This window comes from Coregonus clupeaformis, chromosome 21, assembly GCF_020615455.1.
Source record: "Coregonus clupeaformis isolate EN_2021a chromosome 21, ASM2061545v1, whole genome shotgun sequence".
NCBI lineage: Eukaryota > Metazoa > Chordata > Actinopteri > Salmoniformes > Salmonidae > Coregonus > Coregonus clupeaformis.
The window spans coordinates 9,335,591-9,356,508 of NC_059212.1; the positions used below are offsets into that span (position 1 = coordinate 9,335,591).

At 42.7% G+C, this 20,918-nt stretch overlaps 1 protein-coding gene across 14 annotated transcripts in view; it reads left to right on the forward strand.

Moving 5' to 3' along the window:
- The window catches only part of dlg1b (discs large MAGUK scaffold protein 1b), a 269,133-nt gene that overhangs the window by 33,799 nt on the left and 214,416 nt on the right, over window positions 1-20,918 (forward strand). For all 14 annotated transcript variants that reach the window (XM_045206188.1, XM_045206189.1, XM_045206190.1 and 11 more), the window contains exon 3: window positions 4,633-4,796. In XM_045206188.1, the coding sequence (XP_045062123.1) occupies window positions 4,633-4,796 (164 nt within the window). The remainder of the gene's footprint in view (window positions 1-4,632; window positions 4,797-20,918) is intronic.

Below are 20,918 nucleotides of genomic sequence, written 5' to 3' on the forward strand. Positions count from 1 at the left end.
GTTTCCATTCCGGTGTTGCCGAGGTGGTGCGCTCAGACCGGTGGCTCACTAGACCGGCGAATCAGAGCGCCGGAGGGGAGCAACGGGAGGAGACGTGACAGTATGTCAGACACAAGCAAATATTTCTAATTTCCTTAACGTATTTAAAAAAGTACGCTTACTTTAGGCATTCCGAAAGTAGGCTGTAAGATAATGAATTGACAAGGAAAGTATGAAGGGGAAGATGGCCAGCTATGCGATAGTATGAAATTGACAATCATTAAAATGGAAACAGTCACGCAACATGTCCATAGCCTATTTATTAGCATTGATTAGTCTATAAATTAAAAGATTCTATCAAATTATTCCATTCTAGGTTGGAGTGGTTTGTCCATTTGACACAACATTCGCACATTCTAGGCCTCAGAGCCAGAACAACCTTGACTGCTGTTGAATAATTATTGGATAGTCACACATTCAACCTTTTTTAAAAATCAGACCTATTTTTTTACTAGCAAGCAATGGAAATGTGTATTGTATAAAAGAAAGTTCACGCATCAAGTGCCATAGACTAGCAATTCTACACCCCCGCACATCTAGCGGTTTAGCTGCTGGAGCATCAAACGACAGTTGGAAAGGGGAGGAGATCTGTAGACAGTTTAGTAGACTCTCTAAGTTAGCAAAACAATTGCGTATAATAATTAGTAAATACTCCCGCTGTTAGGTAAAGTTTATCTACATGAAAATAAAGTTAATGAAACATTTATTTTACCAAAATTGATGTAGGCCTATTTTAAAGCTGCAATATTTAACTTTTTGGGTGACTTGTCCAAATTCACATAGAAATGTGTGGTATAGATATGTCACTCATTGAAAGCAAGTGTTAAGAAGCGGTAGATCTGTTCTATGTGCGCTATTTCTATGCTTCACGTTCTTAAGTTTTGTTTTTGCGTCTTACTTATGGTTTTGTACACCAGTTTGAAAAAGTCAAATACTATTTTTGGTTTAATTAAAAATGATTGCACAGCGGTTTAGATGGTACAATGATTGTCTACACTACCCATTGCTTGTTTTGTCTCACAAATGGAAATTAGGCAAATTATTAAAATTTTTGCGTCCAGGAAATGGCTGAGCAAGTTCTGCATATTGCACCTGTAAACGGTTATTTTAATTTCATGACGGTATTCATCCAGAAGTCAGTTACACGGTTATTCAATTACGTCACAGCTCTACCTAGAAGTGAATGTTATTATGGCATTTCATTATTATTGTTCAGGTTATTACATAAATATGAATCCACAAATTAAGAAATGCCAGTTTGGCTAGGATCTAGGTCTTTGCATAATGGCACTGGATCACTGCTAATGATCTCGGAATAGATAGGAAGGTAATCTCCCAACTTGTGGTCAGTATGGTTCACCTAATAGTGGTTACCAACCTTTTGAGTCAAGATCACTTTCTGAGTCAAAATGTAAGCAGAGATCTACCGCTCTGTAGCAAAGAGGCCCAATACATTATGACCACCCTGGTAATAGATAATTTGTTGTATTACTTGTGAGGCACAGCTAAGTGAGCATAATAATATTCTATATATATTTTTTGGGGACTGATGGCCTGCATCTGATGGTCAGTCCGAGGGGAGGGAGGGAGCAGCGCTGAGGCTGCACTCTCACCGTCCCGCTGTCTTCCTTTTCTCCGCTGAGAAAAGGGGAGACAGTCTTCAAGCTGTTACGTTCCCCAGCAAGAAAACCACAATGTCACTCAAACAGAAGGAGGAACTAACAAAGTCACTGACAACTTAAACTAAACAGGTGGGGGTTTAGGAGGGGTTCTGAAAGATGCTCATGGGGGTGTCCAATGAAAGTTGACAAGCAACAACAACTGGAACCTAAAAGACGCCAACTAAATTTGCCCAAGAAGAGGCAAACAAAAGAAAAACCCACACCAAACTTAAAGATAGGAAGCAAACCAAAAAGGTGGAGCAAAACAAAATCATGGAAGATCAGATAAAGGATTGTTTGTCTAGAAATCTAAATAGGGAGAGCCAATCAAAGGTGTTGACCCTCCACATCTCTCAAGACAACTGGAGCACTGGGCCAGCCACTCTTAAATAGCACCTGGGCCAGCACAGGTGAAACACCTCCCCATTAACGAGATGGCAACCAGCACAGGTGTAACCCATACTGACTAACGAGGTGACCAATCAGTGCGCCCTATGTTCTAACGTGCTATACGTGCTAAAGTCCAACCTCAAAATATAAATGGAAATACCAAAGCTTGTAACAACGCTGATGGCGGAACTCAAGTCGCACTGCATTCTGCCTCATGCAATTCATGTTACTCCTATGACCAAAGAAAGTGAAATATGAATCTATTAAAAAGACAAGCCGCTAATAATAACGCAAGCTTATCGGAACACTTTGCCATACTCATTCATTGCAGCAGCAGTGCTGGTTGTAGCTTGTGGAAGTAGGGAGATTGCACATTTTATGGCTTATAAAGGCGTGAATAACTACTTAAACATTAACTTACACATAAAAACAGCAGCTCTTTGCTGTATTCGCTGAGTCTCTAGTCATGGTTTTAAAAGTTTTTAAATCTCCCAGTATCAACTTTGGTGTGCGTTCGAAGCTTCTTTTTACAGTCTATTGCTCAAGGAAACTGTGCAGATACGGTGATCGGACCTTTCTGATTGGCCAGCGGTAGGCCTATAGGTGCACTTGATTTGCTCTCTGGGCCTGCCGGATAGGTGGAGTTCTACCTTCAGACACATGGTTCAAAATGGGAATACGTTGCCTTTCCAGCGCTAGGGCTGTTGAATCAAGTGCATATACCACCAACAGTGTGAAATAAAACCAAAAAAACAGGAACGCAAGGCTTTATCGTTGTTTTTTTTCAGAAATATTTGGTGATCGACTAGGAATGCCTTGAAGATCAACCAGTTGATTGCGATCGACCGGTTGGTGACCACTGACCTAATACAATCTCTTAGAGAATGTGGCTGACTGAAAACGCATACAAGTCAAAGAAAAGTTTACCATACCTTTTTAAACTGGGATTAGCCTAGTTTCCAACAGTTTTGAGTACATCTCTTTTGCAGCCTGTGACTTGAGTGTTGTCAGTTGTAATTACTTAACTACTTGTCAAAATTCCTAGTTATGACAGTGATAAACATTTGGAAGGAATGGTTGTACTACAGGGGAAAATAAGTTGGTGATAACATTCTGTGAGGAAGTAAACACTTGAGTCAAGAAAAAAACACTCAGGGCCTCCCGAGTGGCGCAGCAGTCTAAGGCACTGCATCGCAGTGCTTGAGGCGTCACTACAGACAAGGGTTCGATCCCAGTCTGTGTCGCAGCCGGCTGTGACCGGGAGACCAATGAGGTGGCGCACAATTGACCCAGCGTTGTCCGGGATGTCCTTGTCCCATCGCGCTCTAGCAACTCCTTGTGGCGGGCCGGGCGCATGCACGATGACCTCGGTCGCCAATTGTACAGTATTTCCTCCGACACATTGGTGCGGCTGGCTTCCGGGTTAAGCGAGCAGTTTGTCAAGAAGCAGTGCGGCTTGGCAGGGTCGTGTTTCGGAGGACGCATGGCTCTTGACCTTCGCCATTCCAGAGTCCGTACGGGAGTTGCAGCGATGGGACAAGACTGTAACTATGAATTGTATATCATGAAATTGGGGGAAAAAAGTCCTAGGCCTATATTGCCTTCTGCAATGATTGTATGAAAATTAAACATTAAACAGAAATTAGTTAGGCTACTTACGGTTACGCCTAGATCTCGAGAACCATTCCCCAGACTCGGTTTAGTCCATTACTTTGTCAATAGTTCAGCAGTTTATTCATGTCACGAGATTTGTGTAATGCTTCCTAAATGTTTGGCATGGAAGGCACACAGAGAAGTTTACACAGGGTAGTCTCTCTTGCCAAGTCCAGTTGTTGCTCAGACAAGAATAAGTGACTGACCTCTGTGCCACGCGCGAGTGTAACCTGATGAAAGTTGTAACAGCTGTGAATGTCCTTTACAGCCCCTCCCTCATCCCCCTCCAAGCTCTCACTGCAGCTACCACTTACGTCTATATCTTGGGTGGTTCATTCCAGTTTACCTAACTATTTATAACATACAACAACACTGGTAATCAACTCCAGTTTAGGACAGGTAATCATGTCAGTAGGATTCAGTTCCTTTCCTCAGAACGTCAGTGTGAATATGCCTACAGCTATGGCAGGATTCCTGGTGGGTGTTCCTTGAGATCCTAATTTAAAACTGACTGCTAACCCCAGCCAACTCAGATCCTGCCTCCCAACAATTAAGTTCAGCAATCAGTTTATTACACCAGTATACTGAGATGTATTAGTACTCTAGCTGGGTGTATTCAGTAGCACTTGAGTTGCCATATTACTGACAACATGGCTGTTATGAGTTGTAATGACCCAAAAAGTTGACGTGATGCAGAATAACACCAGAGGAAAGTAATACAGACTAACAGAAGGGGGTAATGAATGCCAACATAAACAGAACATGACGCATGCGTCCTTTTCTTCCTATATGTTTTTAAAAAACTTTGTTTTGAATGCTGTTTTTTTTATCTGTCCAAATAAACAAACAAAATAAATGTAACGAAACTATCTCTCCTGTCTTGCTGCAGATATCCAGGAATTTTACGAAGTGACCTTATTGGATAATCAGAAAGGTGTGGAGTCCCCGAAGGCGTCGGAGCCCATGCCACCGGTCAACCTGTGGGATTTCTCTAGCTTCCAAAGCACAACGGTGACCTCAGACACTCTGCCAAGCCTTAGCACCAGCATAGAGGTAAGAGGGAACGATTCATGGTCAGCGACGGTATACAGAATATGTAGCATCATGGGTCACTTGGGGGATAAGACATTTGGAATTGTTTTTGTATTTTGTCTGTCTATTGTATAGGGCCCTTGCTCCCATCACATGTCAGGGAGCTGCTTCACATCATGTGAAATAGATGAAGGAACATTTCTCAGTAACAGAATTATGCTTTGACTCATATTTTTTACTTTCAAATGTATGCCAAACAAAAACCATTGATTTCCAAAAGCACATTTAATGGAAGAACTGTGCAGATGCAAATAATTACAGTAAAAACAGTTTTCTATGCGACCACTTGTTCCTAAAACTCTTAAATATCTGCTCCGAATTAAGATTCAAAGATGTCTGCAGAACATGACACCTTAAGTTTATTTATTTGGGTTATTGATCTACTGTATGTGAAGTGTATTTACATCCGTTAACGGAATTATGGTAACGGAATTACATCGTTGGTCCTTGATCTGTACTATACAGAAATGCATAATTATGGATATGAATATCATTGTCTTTGTGGTGAAAGCCAAAGTTCCAAAAGCTGGGCCATAAATAGTGTATAAGAGATCATGCAAAATATTTTGCTGTGACTATTATGTGGATGATGTTACAAATATTTGTTGGTCTGATGTGACGAATAAGGAGCATCCAGACGCTGCACATGATGAATTTATGAAATTGCTTCTTCCAATTATTGATAAACATGCACCTGTTAAGAAACTGACTGTTAGAACTGTTAAGACTTCATGGATTGATGAGTAATTGAAAAACTGTATGGTTGAAAGAGATGGGGCAAAGGGAGTGGCTAATAAGTCTGGCTGACTTACTGCAAATTGAGAAATGATGTTACTAAACTCACTAAGAAGAAACTGTATTATGAAGCCAAGGTCAATGATATAAAGAATGATGGAAAATAACGTTGGAGTACTTTAAATGAAATTATGGGCAGAAAGACATTCAACTCCATCTTTCATCGAATCAGATGGCTTATTCATCACAAAACCATTTGATGTTGCCAATTATTTTAATGATTACCTCATTGGCAAAGTGGACAAACTTAGGCAGTAAATGCCAACAACAAACAGTGAGCCATCGTACTCGAGCATAAAAAACATATATAATGAAAGAAAAGCATTGGATTTTGTGAAGTTAATGTGGGAGAGGTGAAAAAATTGTTATCGATCAATAATGACAAACCTCCTGGCATTGACAATTTACATGAAAAGCTACTGAGGATGGTAGCTGACTCTATAGCCATTCTTATCTGTCTTATCTTTAATCTGAGCCTAGAGGAAAGTCTTTGTCCTCAGGCCTGGAGGGAAGCCAAAGTCATACCGCTAGTGGTAAAGCGGCCTTTACTGGTTCTAACAGCAGACCTGTCAGCTTCCTGCCAGCTCTTAGCAAACTGTTACAATTACAAAATACAATGCTATTTCTCTGTAAACAAATTAACAACTGACTTTCAGCATGCTTATAGAGAAGGGCACTCAACATGTATTGCACTGACACAAATTACTGATGATTGGTTGAAAGAAATTGATAATAAGATGATTTGTGGGAGCGTACTGTCAGATTTCAGTGCAGCCTTTGACATTATTGACCATAACCTGTTGTTGAGAGCTTATGTGTTATGGCTTTTCAACCTCTGCCATATTGTGGATTCAGAGCTACAGTGGGGGAAAAAGTATTTAGTCAGCCACCAATTGTGCAAGTTCTCCCACTTAAAAAGATGAGAGAAGCATGTACTTTTCATCATAGGTACACGTCAACTATGACAGACAAATTGAGAAAAAAAGAGAGCTGGGACCAAAGTAACAAAGCCTACCATCAGTAACACACTACGCCGCCAGGGACTCAAATCCTGCAGTGCCAGACGTGTCCCCCTGCTTAAGCCAGTACATGTCCAGGCCCGCCTGAAGTTTGCTAGAGTGCATTTGGATGATCCAGAAGAGGATTGGGAGAATGTCATATGGTCAGATGAAACCAAAATAGAACTTTTTGGTAAAAACTCAACTCATCGTGTTTGGAGGACAAAGAATGCTGAGTTGCATCCAAAGAACACCATACCTACTGTGAAGCATGGGGGTGGAAACATCATGCTTTGGGGCTGTTTTTCTGCAAAGGGACCAGGACGACTGATCCGTGTAAAGGAAAGAATGAATGGGGCCATGTATCGTGAGATTTTTGAGTGAAAACCTCCTTCCATCAGCAAGGGCATTGAAGATGAAACGTGGCTGGGTCTTTCAGCATGACAATGATCCCAAACACACCGCCCGGGCAACGAAGGAGTGGCTTCGTAAGAAGCATTTCAAGGTCCTGGAGTGGCCTAGCCAGTCTCCAGATCTCAACCCCATAGAAAATCTTTGGAGGGAGTTGAAAGTCCGTGTTGCCCAGCGACAGCCCCAAAACATCACTGCTCTAGAGGAGATCTGCATGGAGGAATGGGCCAAAATACCAGCAACAGTGTGTGAAAACCTTGTGAAGACTTACAGAAAACGTTTGACATTGGTTTATCAGAGGACTTACAAATTCCTGTGTCATTGCCAACAAAGGGTATATACAATGTATTGAGAAACTTTTGTTATTGACCAAATACTTATTTTCCACCATAATTTTCAAATAAATTCATAAAAAATCCTACAATGTGATTTTCTGGATTTTTTTTTCTCAATTTGTCTGTCATAGTTGACGTGTACCTATGATGAAAATTACAGGCCTCTCTCATCTTTTTAAGTGGGAGAACTTGCACAATTGGTGGCTGACTAAATACTTTTTCCACCACTGTATCTATCTAATATAACTCGAGGGTCTTCTTTAATGGAAGCTTCTCTAATGTCAAAAATGTAAAATGTGGTGTACTGCAGGGCAGCTCTCTATGCCCTCTACACTTTCTATTTTTACCAATGACCTGGTATTAGAATTATTTTTGTTGTTGTATTTTTCACCTTTATTTAACCAGGTAAGCCAGTTGAGAACAAGTTCTCATTTACAACTGCGACCTGGCCAAGATAAAGCAAAACAGTGCGGTAAAAACAACAACAACGTAGAGTTACATATGGAATAAACAAAACGTCAATAACACAATAGAAAATCTATATAGTGTGTGCAAATGTAGTAAGTTATGAAGGTAAGGCAATAAATAGGCCATAGTGCAAAATAATTACAATTATAATTTAGAATTAACACTGGAGTGATAGATGTGCAGAAGATGATATGCAAATAGAGATACTGGGGTGCAAATGAGCAACATAAATAACTATGTAAATAACAATATGGGGATGAAGTAGTTGGGTGGGCTAATTACAGATAGGCTGTGTACAGGTGCAGTGATCGGTAAGCTGCTCTGACAACTGATGCTTAAAGATAGTGAGGGAGCTAAGTGTCTCCAGCTTCAGAGATTTTTGCAGTTCGTTCCAGTCATTTGCAGCAGAGAACTGGAAGGAATGGCGACCAAAGGAGGTGTTGGCTTTGGGGATGACCAGTGAGAATTACCTGCTGGAACGCATACTGCGGGTGGGTGTTGCTATGGTGACCAATGAGCTAAGATAAGGCGGGGATTTGCTTAGAAGTGATTTATAGATGACCTGGAGCCAGTGGGTTTGGCGACGAATATGTAGCGAGGGCCAGCCAACGAGAGCGTACAGGTCACAATGGTGGGTAGTATATGGGGCTTTGGTGACAAAACGGATGGCACTGTGATAGACTACATCCAATTTGCTGAGTAGAGTGTTGGAAGCTATTTTGTAAATGACATCGCCGAAGTCAAGGATCGGTAGGATAGTCAGTTTTACGAGGGCATGTTTAGCAGCATGAGTGAAGGAGGCTTTGTTGCGAAATAGGAAGCCGATTCTAGATTTAACTTTGGATTGGAGATGCTTAATGTGAGTCTGGAAGGTATTTGTAGTTGTCCACATATTCTAAGTCAGACCCGCCAAGAGTAGTGATTCTAGTCGGGCAGGCGGGTGCATGCAGCGTTCGATTGAAGAGCATGCATTTAGTATTACTAGCGTTTTAAGAGCAGTTGGAGGCCACGGATTGAGTGTTGTATGGCATTGAAGCTTGTTTGGAGGTTTGTTAAGTGTCCAATGAAGGGCCAGATGTATACAAAATGGTGTCGTCTGCGTAGAGGTGGATCTGAGAGTCACCAGCAGCAAGAGCAACATCAGTGATATACACAGAGAATAGAGTCGGCCCGAGAATTGAACCCTGTGGCACCCCCATAGAGACTGCCAGAGGTCCAGACAACAGGCCCTCCGATTTGACACATTGAACTCTATCTGAGAAGTAGTTGGTGAACCAGGCGAGGCAGTCATTTGAGAAACCAAGGCTATTTAGTCTGCCAATAAGAATGCGGTGATTGACAGAGTCAAAAGCCTTGGCCAGGTCAATGAAGACGGCTGCACAGTACTGTCTTTTATCGATCGCGGTCATTATATCGTTTAGGACCTTGAGCGTGGCTGAGGTGCACCCATGACCAGCTCGGAAACCAGATTGCGTAGCGGAGAAGGTACGGTGGAATTCGAAATGGTCGGTGATCTGTTTGTTAACTTGGCTTTCAAATACTTTAGAAAGGCAGGGCAGGATGGATGTAGGTCTGTAACAGTTTGGATCTAGAGTGTCACTCCCTTTGAAGAGGGGGATGACTGCGGCAGCTTTCCAATCTCTGGGGATCTCAGACGATACAAAAGAGAGGTTGAACAGGCTGGTAATAGGGGTTGCGACAATTTCGGTGGCTAATTTTAGAAAGAAATAGTCCAGATTGTCTAGCCCAGCTGATTTGTAGGGGTCCAGATTTTGCAGCTCTTTCAGAACATCAGCTATCGGCATTTGGGTGAAGGGGGAGGGGGGGGGTCATGGGCAAGTTTGAGCGGAGGGTGCAGAGCTGGTGGCCGGGGTAGGGGTAGCCAGGTGGAAAGCATGGCCAGCCGTAGCAAAATGCTTGTTGAAAATTTCGATTATCGTATTGAATGTTTCCGAGCCTCAGTGCAGTGGGCAGCTGGGAGGAGGTGCTCTTATTCTCCATGGACTTTACAGTGTCCCAAAACTTTTTGGAGTTAGTGCTACAGGATGCACATTTCTGTTTGAAAAAGTTAGCCTTTGCTTTCCTAACTGATTGTGTATATTGGTTCCTGACTTCCCTGAAAAGTTGCATATCGCGGGGGCTGTTCGATGCTAATGCAGTACGCCACAGGATGTTTTTGTGTTGGTCAAGGGCAGTCAAGTCTGGGGTGAACCAGGGGCTATATCTGTTCTTTGTTCTGAATTTTTTGAATGGGCATGCTTATTTAAGATTGAGAGGAAAGCACTTTTAAAGGCCAAACATGCACCCTCTACTGACGGAATTAGGTCAATATCCATCCAGGATACCTGGGCCAGGTCAATTAGAAAGGCCTGCTCGCTGAAGTGTTTTAGGGAGCGTTTGACAGTGATGAGGGGTGGTCGTTTGACCGCGGACCCATTACGGACGCAGGCAATGAGGCAGTGATTGCTGAGATCCTGGTTGAAGACAGCGGACGTGTATTTAGAGGGTAAATTAGTCAGGATGATATCTATGAGGGTGCCCATGTTAACGGATTTAGGGTTGTACCTGGTAGGTTCCTTGATAATTTGTGTGAGATTGAGGGCATCTAGTTTAGATTGTAGGACGGCTGGGGTGTTAAGCATATCCCAGTTTAGGTCACCAAGCAATACGAACTCTGAGGATAGATGGGGGGGCAATCAATTCACATGGTGTTCAGGGCACAGCTGGGGGCTGAGGGGGGTCTGTAGCAATCCGCAACACTGAGGGACTTATTTCTGGAAAGGTGGATTAGAAGTAGAAGCTTAAACTGTTTGTGCACAGACCTGGATGGTATGATAGAGCTCTGCAGGCTATCTCTACTGTAGATTGCAACTCCACCCCCTTTGGCAGTTCTATATAGATGGATAATGTTGTAGTTGGGAATGGACATTTCAGAATCTTTGGTGGCCTTCCTAAGCCAGGATTCAGACACTGCTAGAACATCAGGGTTGGCGGAGTGTGCTCACGCAGTGAATAACTAAAACTCTGACGTTAACGTGGAAGAAACCAAGGCTTTTGCGGTTACAGAAGTCAACAAATGATAGCACCTGGGGAGCGGGAGTGATACTGGGTGCTACAGGGCCTGGGTTAACCTCTACATCACCAGAGGAACAGAGGAGGAGTAGAATAAGGATACGGCTAAAGGCTTTGAGAATTGGTCTTCTAGTGTGTTGGGTACAGAGAAAAAAAGGGACAGATTTCCGGGTGTTGTAGAATAGATTCAGGGCATTATGTACAGACAAGGATATGAGTACAGTGGAGCTTAACCTAAGCGTTGGGTAACGATGAACGAGATAGCATCACTGGAGGCACCGATTTGAGCCGGTCTCCGCGTGTGTGGGGGGTGGGACAAAGGAGCTATCTGAGACTGGTTGAGCAGGACTGGGGGCTCTACATTGAAAAAGTACAGTTAGAACTAACTGAAACAGCAATAGGCAAGGCATATTGACATGGGAGAGAGGCATAAAGCAGTCCTAGGTGTTATTTGAGAGAGCTAAGACAACAGCTGGTAATGGCGACGAAAGTGTAGCTGAGTGATCATAAGGTCCAGTGAACAGCAATAAGTATGTCCGGGAGCAGTTCGTAGGCTGCTACAGCACAGGCGAGCATTAGGCACGGCTGTTGATTGCGCGTGCTAGCGGGCCGGGGCTAGCAGATGGATCTTCGTGGTCGTCGCAACGGGAAGCCTGTTGAAACCACATCAGACGATTACGTCGGCAGACCATTCGTGACGGATCGGCGGGGCTCCGTGTCAGCACTAGGAGGTCCCGTCCGGTTGACAGAGAGGTAGATAGCCGGGAGATGGGCCTGGCTCGAGGCTAGCTCAAGGCTAACTGGAGTTAGCTTCAGGACAGTGGTGATTAGCCAACAATAACAACAGCCTTTCGGTTGCAGCTAGCTAGTTGCGATGATATGATGTTAAGGTCCAGTGATTCAGTGATTCCGGCAGAAAATCCAGTATGCTCTGGCTCGATAGCGCGATGTGCAGACTGGCTGATAATTGTCCAGGCTAGAGCTAGCTGGTAGGTAGTGCAGGCCACTGACAATGGTGAAGACCGCTAACGGTGGCTAATAGCAAGTAGCTAGTTAGCTGGCTAGCTTCAGCCAGAGGTTCTGGATAAAAATGTATGAAGAAATAATAGAATCCGTTCCACATTGGGTGAGGCGGGTTGCAGGAAAGTATATTTAGTTAAAGGATGGAAAGTGATATATACGAAAAAGACAAAAAAACTAAAAACAGGCTATTTACATGAGGACACTACAGAAAACACGACTGCACTGCTATGCCATCTTGGATATGAAGCATGTGTGTCCATGTATGCTGATGATTCAACCATATACGCATCAGCAACCACAGCTAATGAAGTCACTGAAACCCTTAACAAAGAGTTGCAGTCTGTTTTGAAATGGATGGCCAGTAATAAACTGGTCCTGAACATCTCTAAAACTAAGAGCATTGAATTTGGTACAAATCATTCCCCAAGTTCTAGGCCTCAGCTGAATCTGTTAATGAATGGTGTGGCTAGTTTGGTCATATCTTGATTATTGTCCAGTCGTGTGGTCAAGTGCTATAAGGAAAGACCTAGTTAAGCTGCAGCTGGCCCAGAACAGAGGGGTACGTCTTGCTCTTCATTGTAGTCGGAGGGCTAATATAAATACTATGCATGCCGGCCTCTCTTGGCTTAGAGTTGAGGAGAGACTGACTGCATCACTTATTTTTATAAGTAACATTCATATGTTGAAAATTCCAAATTGTTTGCATAGTCAACTTACACACAGCTCTGACACACATGCTTACCCCACCAGACATGCCACCAGGGGTCTTTTCACAGTCCCCAAATCCAGAACAAATTCAAGAAAGTGTACAGTATTATATAGAGCCATTATTGCATGAACTCCGTTCCATCTGATATTCCTCAAATGAACAGCAAACCTGGTTTCAAACAACAGATAAAGCAACACCTCACGGTGAAATGCCTCTCACCTAGATAGTTTATGTATTGATATGCAGGCTACGTGTGCCTTTAAAAAAAAAAAGTATGTTATCTGTCTTTGAGCTCTTCTTGTCTATTAATGTTCTGTATTATGTCATGTTTTGTGTGGACCCCAGGAAGAGTAGCTGCTGATTTCACAACAGGTAATGGGGATCCTATTAAAATACCATAAATATCCTGAATCGGTACACAAAGGTAGAAATATGCAGTATCCTATTATTCTAATGAACTCCACCCCCAAACAAGACCACATTTCATTGGTCCGGACCAGAGCAAATCTGAACCAATCATAGACATCTGTTTCACAAGTTTGGACAGTACAGTACAGTGAAGTAGATATGTTCAGTACAGTAATGTAGATATGTACAGTACAATACAGTGCATTATCCTGTACTATACTCGTGTGAGCTATAAGGGTTTCCAGTGGGTGGATTGAAAGCATTTCATTGGCAGGTCCAGATCTAGTTCAGCTAACAATAGGACATGTAAATCTATAGGTCAATGCCAATATCTCCCTCTGTAATTGTTACAGATACTCTGTTGCTGAAATTGAATGAAATAATCATGTTTGTCACGGCAGTTGGGCTGTTCCAAATGTTTGGTCTTTCATGCCAAAATGTTTTACCAAGTTTTGGTTCAAAGACGTGCTGTAGTATTGAGAACTGACCTGTCATGAAGCAGGAGGTGCCTTTTGTAGTGCAAACCATTTTCTAAGTATATAACCAACGTGCTCTCGTAGCATTTCGTATTATTCTGTATGTAAATTTGAGACACTCCATTTAGTATGGGCCCTCCTGTAGCTCAGTTGGTAGAGCATGGCGCTTGCAACGCCAGGGTTGTGGGTTCAATTCCCACGGGGGGCCAGTATGAAAAATGTATGCACACACTAACTGTGAGTCGCTCTGGATAAGAGCGTCTGCTAAATGACTAAAATGTAATGTAAAATGTGTGCTGTACTGAACTTTACTGTACTCCAACCTTTTTTGAACTGTGGCACACCTTGATGGGATATAAAATTCTACGGTACACCTAAAATGTCCCAATTAATTAATTTAATATAAATGACCTCCATCTGCCCATACCACTAATTTCTGTGACAAACCTTTTTATAGATTAAGTAACTGCACCATAATTATTTTTTCTCCGGTAAAATAGGTCTCTAGTTTTGAACGAATTGAGCTACAGACGGTTTTCTGCATTGCAAAGGTGCAACCACGGACATAAAGCCAAGCTCGTTTTGTTTCTATGGCAGAGGCTGTGGTATAGCTAAGCCCAGAGCCATATATTAAGTAATAAATGACTATTGCTATGCCTAATCAGACTTGCCTGTGCTAATAGAGAAAGTAAAATGTTACAAATGACTGCTTGTGATGCACGCCCCTGAAATGATGCTCTACTGTACTGTGCTGTCCAAACTTGTGAATTATCATGCGGAAACATGTGGGGATGGAGGCGGATGAATGGCACGACAATGGGCCTTAGGATCTCGTCATGGTATCTCTGTGCATTCAAATTGCCATTGATAAAATAGCTGGGGGAGAGAACCCTTTTTGGGAGGAGACCAGGATCTATTAAGGTTGGGCCCTGGAATGTTTTCCTATAACTAGGTCCCAGGGTTTTCCTGATCTGATCACATGGCCAGGAAAATATTCTAAACGGAGTTTTGATAAATGCAACTGATACTTGATTGGACCTGCTAATAGAGACTGGAGTTGTGCTGAAATAAATGTTGGGCAAACTTTGTCTTGGGGTTCCTGCGCTGCTAGTTTTTATGTAATTCATCACCAACCGCAACAGTCATAATAATTGGAGAATAACCTCACGGTCTTAAAATGTAGGACGCCTTTGTAGGCCTAGTTGCACTTTTCAATACACCAACGAGACGTGTGAGCGTTAGGCCTAATTATTGACTTATTTTAGCGAACACATTTTCATATACAGTGCCTTCATAAAGTATTCACACCCCTTGACTAATTCCACATTTTGTTACAGCCTGAATGTAAAATTTATTAAATTGAGATTTTGTGTCACATGGCAATACCATATAATGTCATAGTGGAATTATGTTTTTAGAGTTTTTGTTAAACAAATTAATAAAAAATGAAATGTGTTGTCAATAAGTATTCAACCCCTTTGTTATGGGAAGCCTAAATGCGTTCAGGAGTACAAATTTGCTTAATAAGTCACATAGGTTGCATGGACTCAGTCTGTGTGCAATAATAGTGTTTAACATGATTTTTTAATGACTACCTCATCTCCGTACCCTACACATACAATTATCTGTAAGGACCCTCAGTTGAGCAGTGAATTTCAACCACAAAGACCAGGGTGGTTTTCCAATTTCTCGCAAAGAATGGTACCTATTGGTAGATGGGTAAAAAAAAGCAGAAGTTGGTGAAGTTATGTATTTATTATGGATCCCCATTAACTGCTGCCAAGTGTCTGAGCTGTGTCCTTGTAGTTTCAACATTTCAATACCTCTCACAAAAACATGTAGTGATGAAGTCAATCTCTCTTCTACTTTAAGCCAGGAGAGATTGACATGCATATTATTGTTATTGCAAATATTGTACAATCAAATCAAATTTTATTTGCTTCATGCGCCGAATACAACAGGTGTAGACCTTACAGTGAAATGCTTACTTATAAGCCCTAAACCAACAGTGCAGTTTTAAGGAAATGTTAAGTAAAAAATTTAAATAGCAAATAATTAAAGAGCAGAAGTAAAATAAAAGAACAGTAGGGAGGCTATATACAGGGGGTACCGGTACAGAGTCAATGTGCGGGGGCACCGGTTAGTCGAGGTAATTGAGGTAATATGTATATATGGGTGACTATGCATAGATAATATACAGAGTAGCAGCAGCGCAAAAGAGGGGATGCAAATAGTCCGGGTAGCCATGATTAATTGTTCAGGAGTCTTATGGCTTGGGGGTAGAAGCTGTTAAGAAGCCTTTTGGACCTAGACTTGGTGCTCCCGTACCGCTTGCCGTACGGTAGCAGAGAGAACAGTCTATGACTAGGGTGGCTGGAGTCTTTGACAATTTTTAGGGCCTTCCTCTGACACCGCCTGGTATAGAGGTCCTGGATGGCAGGAAGCTTGGCCCCAGTAATGTACTGGGCCGTACGCACTACCCTCTGTAGTGCCTTGCGGTCGGAGGCAGAGCAGTTGCCATACCAGGCGGCGATGCAACCAGTCAGGATGCTCTTGATGGTGCATCTGTAGAACCTTTTGAAGATCTGAGGACCCATGCCAAATCTTTTCAGTCTCCTGAGGGGGAATAGGCTTTGTCGTGTCCTCTTCACGACTGTCTTGGTGTGTTTGGACCATGATAGTTTGTTGGTGATGTGGACACCAAGGAACTTGAAGCTCTCAACCTGTTCCGTTACAGCCCTGTTGATAAGAATGGGGGCGTGCTCAGTCCTCTTTTTTTCCCCCTGTAGTCCACAATCATCTCCTTTGTCTTGATCACATTGAGGGAGAGGTTGTTATCATGGCACCACACGGCCAGGTCTCTGACCTCCTCCCTATAGGCTGTCTCATCGTTGTCGGTAATCAGGCCTACCACTGTTGTGTCGTCAGCAAACTTAATGATGTTATTGGAGTCGTGCCTGGCCATGCAGTCATGGGTGAACATGGAGTGAAGGAGGGGACTGAGCACGCACCCCTGAGGGTCACCCGTGTTGAGGATCAGCGTGGCAGATGTGTTGTTACCTACCCTTACCACCTGAGGGCGGCCCGTCAGGAAGTCCAGGATTCAGTTGCAGAGAGAGGTGTTTAGTCCCAGGGTCCTTAGCTTAGTGATGAGCTTTGAGGGCACTATGGTGTCGAACGCTGAGCTGTAGTCAATGAATAGCATTCTCACAAAGATGTTCCTCTTGTCCAGGTGGGAAAGGGCAGTGTGGAGTGCAATAGAGATTGCATCATCTGTGGATCTGTTGGGGCGGTATGCAAATTGGAGTGGGTCTAGGGTTTCTGGGATAATGGTGTTGATGTGAGCCATGACCAGCCTTTAAAAGAACTTCATGGCTACAGACGTGAGTGCTACGGGTCGGTAGTCATTTAAGCAGGTTATCTTAGTGTTCTTGGGCACAAGAGTCTGCTTGAAACATGTTGGTATTAAAGACACAGTCAGGGATATGTTGAAAATGTCAGTGAAGACACTTGCCAGTTGGTCAGTGCATGCTCGGAGTACACGTCCTGGTAATCCATCTGGCCCTGCTGCCTTGTGAATGTTGACCTGCTTAAAATTCTTGGTCACATCGGCTACAGAGAGCGTGATCACATAGCCATCCGGAACAGCTGATGCTCTCATGCATGCTTCAGTTTTGCTTGCCTCGACGCGAGCATAAGTGATTTACCTTGTCTCGTGGCTTGTGTCACTGGGCAGCTCGCGGCTGTGCTTCCCTTTGTAATAGTTTCCAAGCCCTGCCACATCCGACGAGCGTCGGAGCCGGTGTAGTACGATACAATCTTAGTCCTGTATTGATGCTTTGCCTGTTTGATGGTTCGTCGGAGGGCATAGCGGGATGTCTTATAAGCGTCCGGGTTAGAGTCCCGCTCCTTGAATTCGGCAGCTCTACCCTTTATCTCAGTGCGGATGTTACCTGTAATCCATTGCTTCTGGTTGGGGTATGTACGTACAGTCACTGTTGGGACGACGTCATCGATGCACTTATTGATGAAGCCAGTGACTGATGTGTACTCCTCAATGCTATCGGAAGAATCCCGGAACATATTCCAGTCTGTGCTAGCAAAACAGTACTGTAGCTTAGCATCTGTGTCATCTGACCACTTCCTTATTAACCGAGTCACTGGTGCTTCCTGCTTTTCGTTTTTGCTTATAAGCAGGAATCAGGAGGATAGAGTTATGGTCAGATTTGCGAAATGGAGGGGAAGTGAGAACTTTGTACGCATCTCTGTGTGTGGAGTAAAGGTGGTCTAGAGTTTTTTCCCTCTGGTTGCACATTTAACATGCTGGTAGAAATGAGGTTGAACGGATTTAAGTTTCCCTGCATTAAAGTCCCCTGTCACCAGGAGCACTGCCTCTGGATGAGCGTTTTCCTGTTTGCTTATGGCCTTTTTTGCACATTCATGCTTTGCTTTGGGAAAAGCCCATTTCAAAGGAATTTCATCTTGATCTTTTATCTTGGTGAGTACGTCTGCAAAATACAAATTATTTATCGCGGTCTTTAGCAATTACACTGAATGGGGAAGTAAAATGTACTCTGGTCTTAGCTCTAACCTGTGTGACCACCTTTAGATTTACTCCATCGAATCTGGACCTTTGGCACTATTTCAGATGGCCGCTATCGCTCTCTCTCTTAGCTACACTCCATTGACAAAACGCAGATCACAGCGTGGTGATAGCTCCAATATTTTACGACATCTTTATCTCTGCTTTGAAGACCGCTTCTCTCTGAAGGAATTTCAGCTCCTGTGTGGTCAGCCTCAGGGGTTTTACAAGATCCACAAAAGGAGCACCATGGGGCTGCAGCCTGCTTTGAAAATGGAGGCACACTAATCAAAGAATCCTACAAACATCAAATATTTATCTGTGTGCTGCATTTCAAGGCACAGTACTTTTCTGCCAGGCTGTCTCTTCTCCCCCTGCCCTGCCCTTCCCTCTTTCAGGACATACTGTACCTTATCTACCAGGAGGTTCCTTCTGAGGTGACCTCTTAAAACTGACCACAAAGCTCTGGTGATGGATGAGCTACAGTGCCTTCTGAAAGTATTCAGACCCCTTGATTTTTCCACAGTTTGTTACGTTAGACTTATTCTAAAATGGGTTAAATACAAATGATTCCTCAGCAATCTACACACACTACCCCATCATGACAAAGTGAAAACAGTTTGTTAGAAATGTTAGCAAATTTAGAAAAAAACAACAACAAATACCTTAATTACGTAAGTGTTCAGACCCTTTGCTATGAGACTCGAAGTTGAGCTCCGGTGCATTCTGTTTCCGTTGATCATCCTTGATGTTTCTACAACTTGATTGGAGTCCACCTGTTGTAAATTCTATTGATTGGACATGATTTGGAAAGGTACACACGTGTCAATATAAGGTCCGGTCCCACAGTTGACAGTGCACGTCAGAGCAAAAACCAAGCCATGAGCAAAAACCAATCCTGAAAAATATCATGTTTTTCGAATAGTGAGATGATTTCAAATGCCCATCCCTAGTCTGGGCCTCAAGGCTAGATCGCTAAGATGAATCGCGTTATACAAAGTTTTAAAAGGAGGGTGGAATATGATGCAGATGACACCGCTCAGTCAAGACTCAAGGCTTTAATCGTGCCAAAGGTTTTTCAACAAAGTACTGAGTAAAGGGTGTGAATACTTATGTAAATGTGATATTTCCATTTTTTTTATGTAATACATTTGCAAAAATTTATAACCTGTTTTTTCTTTGTCATTATGGGGAATTGTGTGTAGATTGAGGGGAAAACACAATTTTAATCAATTTTATAATAAGGCTGTAACGTAACAAAATGTGGAAAAAGTCAAGGGGACTGAATACTTTCCGAATGCACTGTATATCATCCATCACCAGAGCTTTGTGGTCAGTAATATACACCAAGGATGTTTTGACCCCTGCTCTCTAATGTATGCGCCTCATGGTCCACCATACATGAAAGCGCTGTTAGGAGAGAGTGCTCTGCATTTTTAATAGTTAACTCAGTGTTCCTCTCCGGCTGCTGCTCGGTCAGGCCTAAACTGCTTTGAGAGGAATCACAAGGCAGTGCCCAACCCAAACATCACAGTAATCGTTCTTATTAGAAGGGTTGTTGTGATTTTAACTGCCCTCATACCCGTTGCTGGTATTGCACTAATAGTGTCTGGGCTAGGGATGGGCACGTTAATCACATATCCAGATACCCAAACGGATGTTAGTATTCAAACACTTATGAAGGTATTCATCTTTTAATTTATTTTTAGCCTATTTTAGCAATGGAAAAAGCTTTGTCTAAATTAAATAGTCCATGTTACATTGTTACACACCATTCCATGACATTTGAAATGCTTAATCTAATAAAATAACAATCTTTAGAATGTAATGTTTATGTAGGGCGTTGAGCTACTGCTGCTTCAGACATCCCGTTGCTTTGACAGTCCATTGCGCACTGTAAATGTAGCCTACAGTTCTGAGGACACACATTAGTGATTGTTTAATTTTCAAGCGAATTTTCTCTCTCATCGGTTGGGTTTTACATGAAAAGGTATTTTACTATCATAGCACATTTAGCCCTCTGGTCAGCCCTGACAACGGTATGCTATTTTCCCCACTTCAAATGGTGATTAGCCTACAGGAGCGCACCAACGGATGGTCCACAAGACCTGACACAGATCTATGCAAAACACTCACCAGAACCTTTTTTGTGAAACCGAATCAGTTCTATGATGGCCAACATCAGTTATTTCACTGTTGCTGTTAGCCTAGGCAACTGTTGGCCAAATACTACCGGAATAGCACCCTGAAAACGGTGCACAGTCTGCTGTTGTGGCATTTTGCGTCATTGACTGTTCAGTAGAGTAGCGCAAATATATTTCTTATTTTATTTTGACTATCCGGAAATCCTGAAAAAGATCATGTTATTCGAATAGTGAAATAATTTCAAATGCCCATCCCTAGTCTGGGACTCAAGGTTAGATCGCTAAGATGAATCGCATTATACTACGTTTTAAAAGGAGGATGGAATATGATGCAGATGACACCGCTCAGTCAAATGAATCAGCAATTATTTTGTAGAGGCACGAATCCGATTTGATCACCTGCTTGACATAGACTGGTATCAAGTTTCTGAGTTGTAAAAAAAGAAATGTTCCTTTCTCATCTCGTCTGTGTGGCATGTTAGGTAATCTTCATCTTCACATGCTTTTCTCCTGAGAATACTCTGCAAATGGATTGAACCTGACAGCATCTTTCATGCAACTTTCATGCAACAAGACAAGGTCATAGTGTATTTCTCCCATGTACTCCTCCTATATACTTGGAGTTGACTGTAAAAATGACTTTTATTGTCCCCCATGATGAA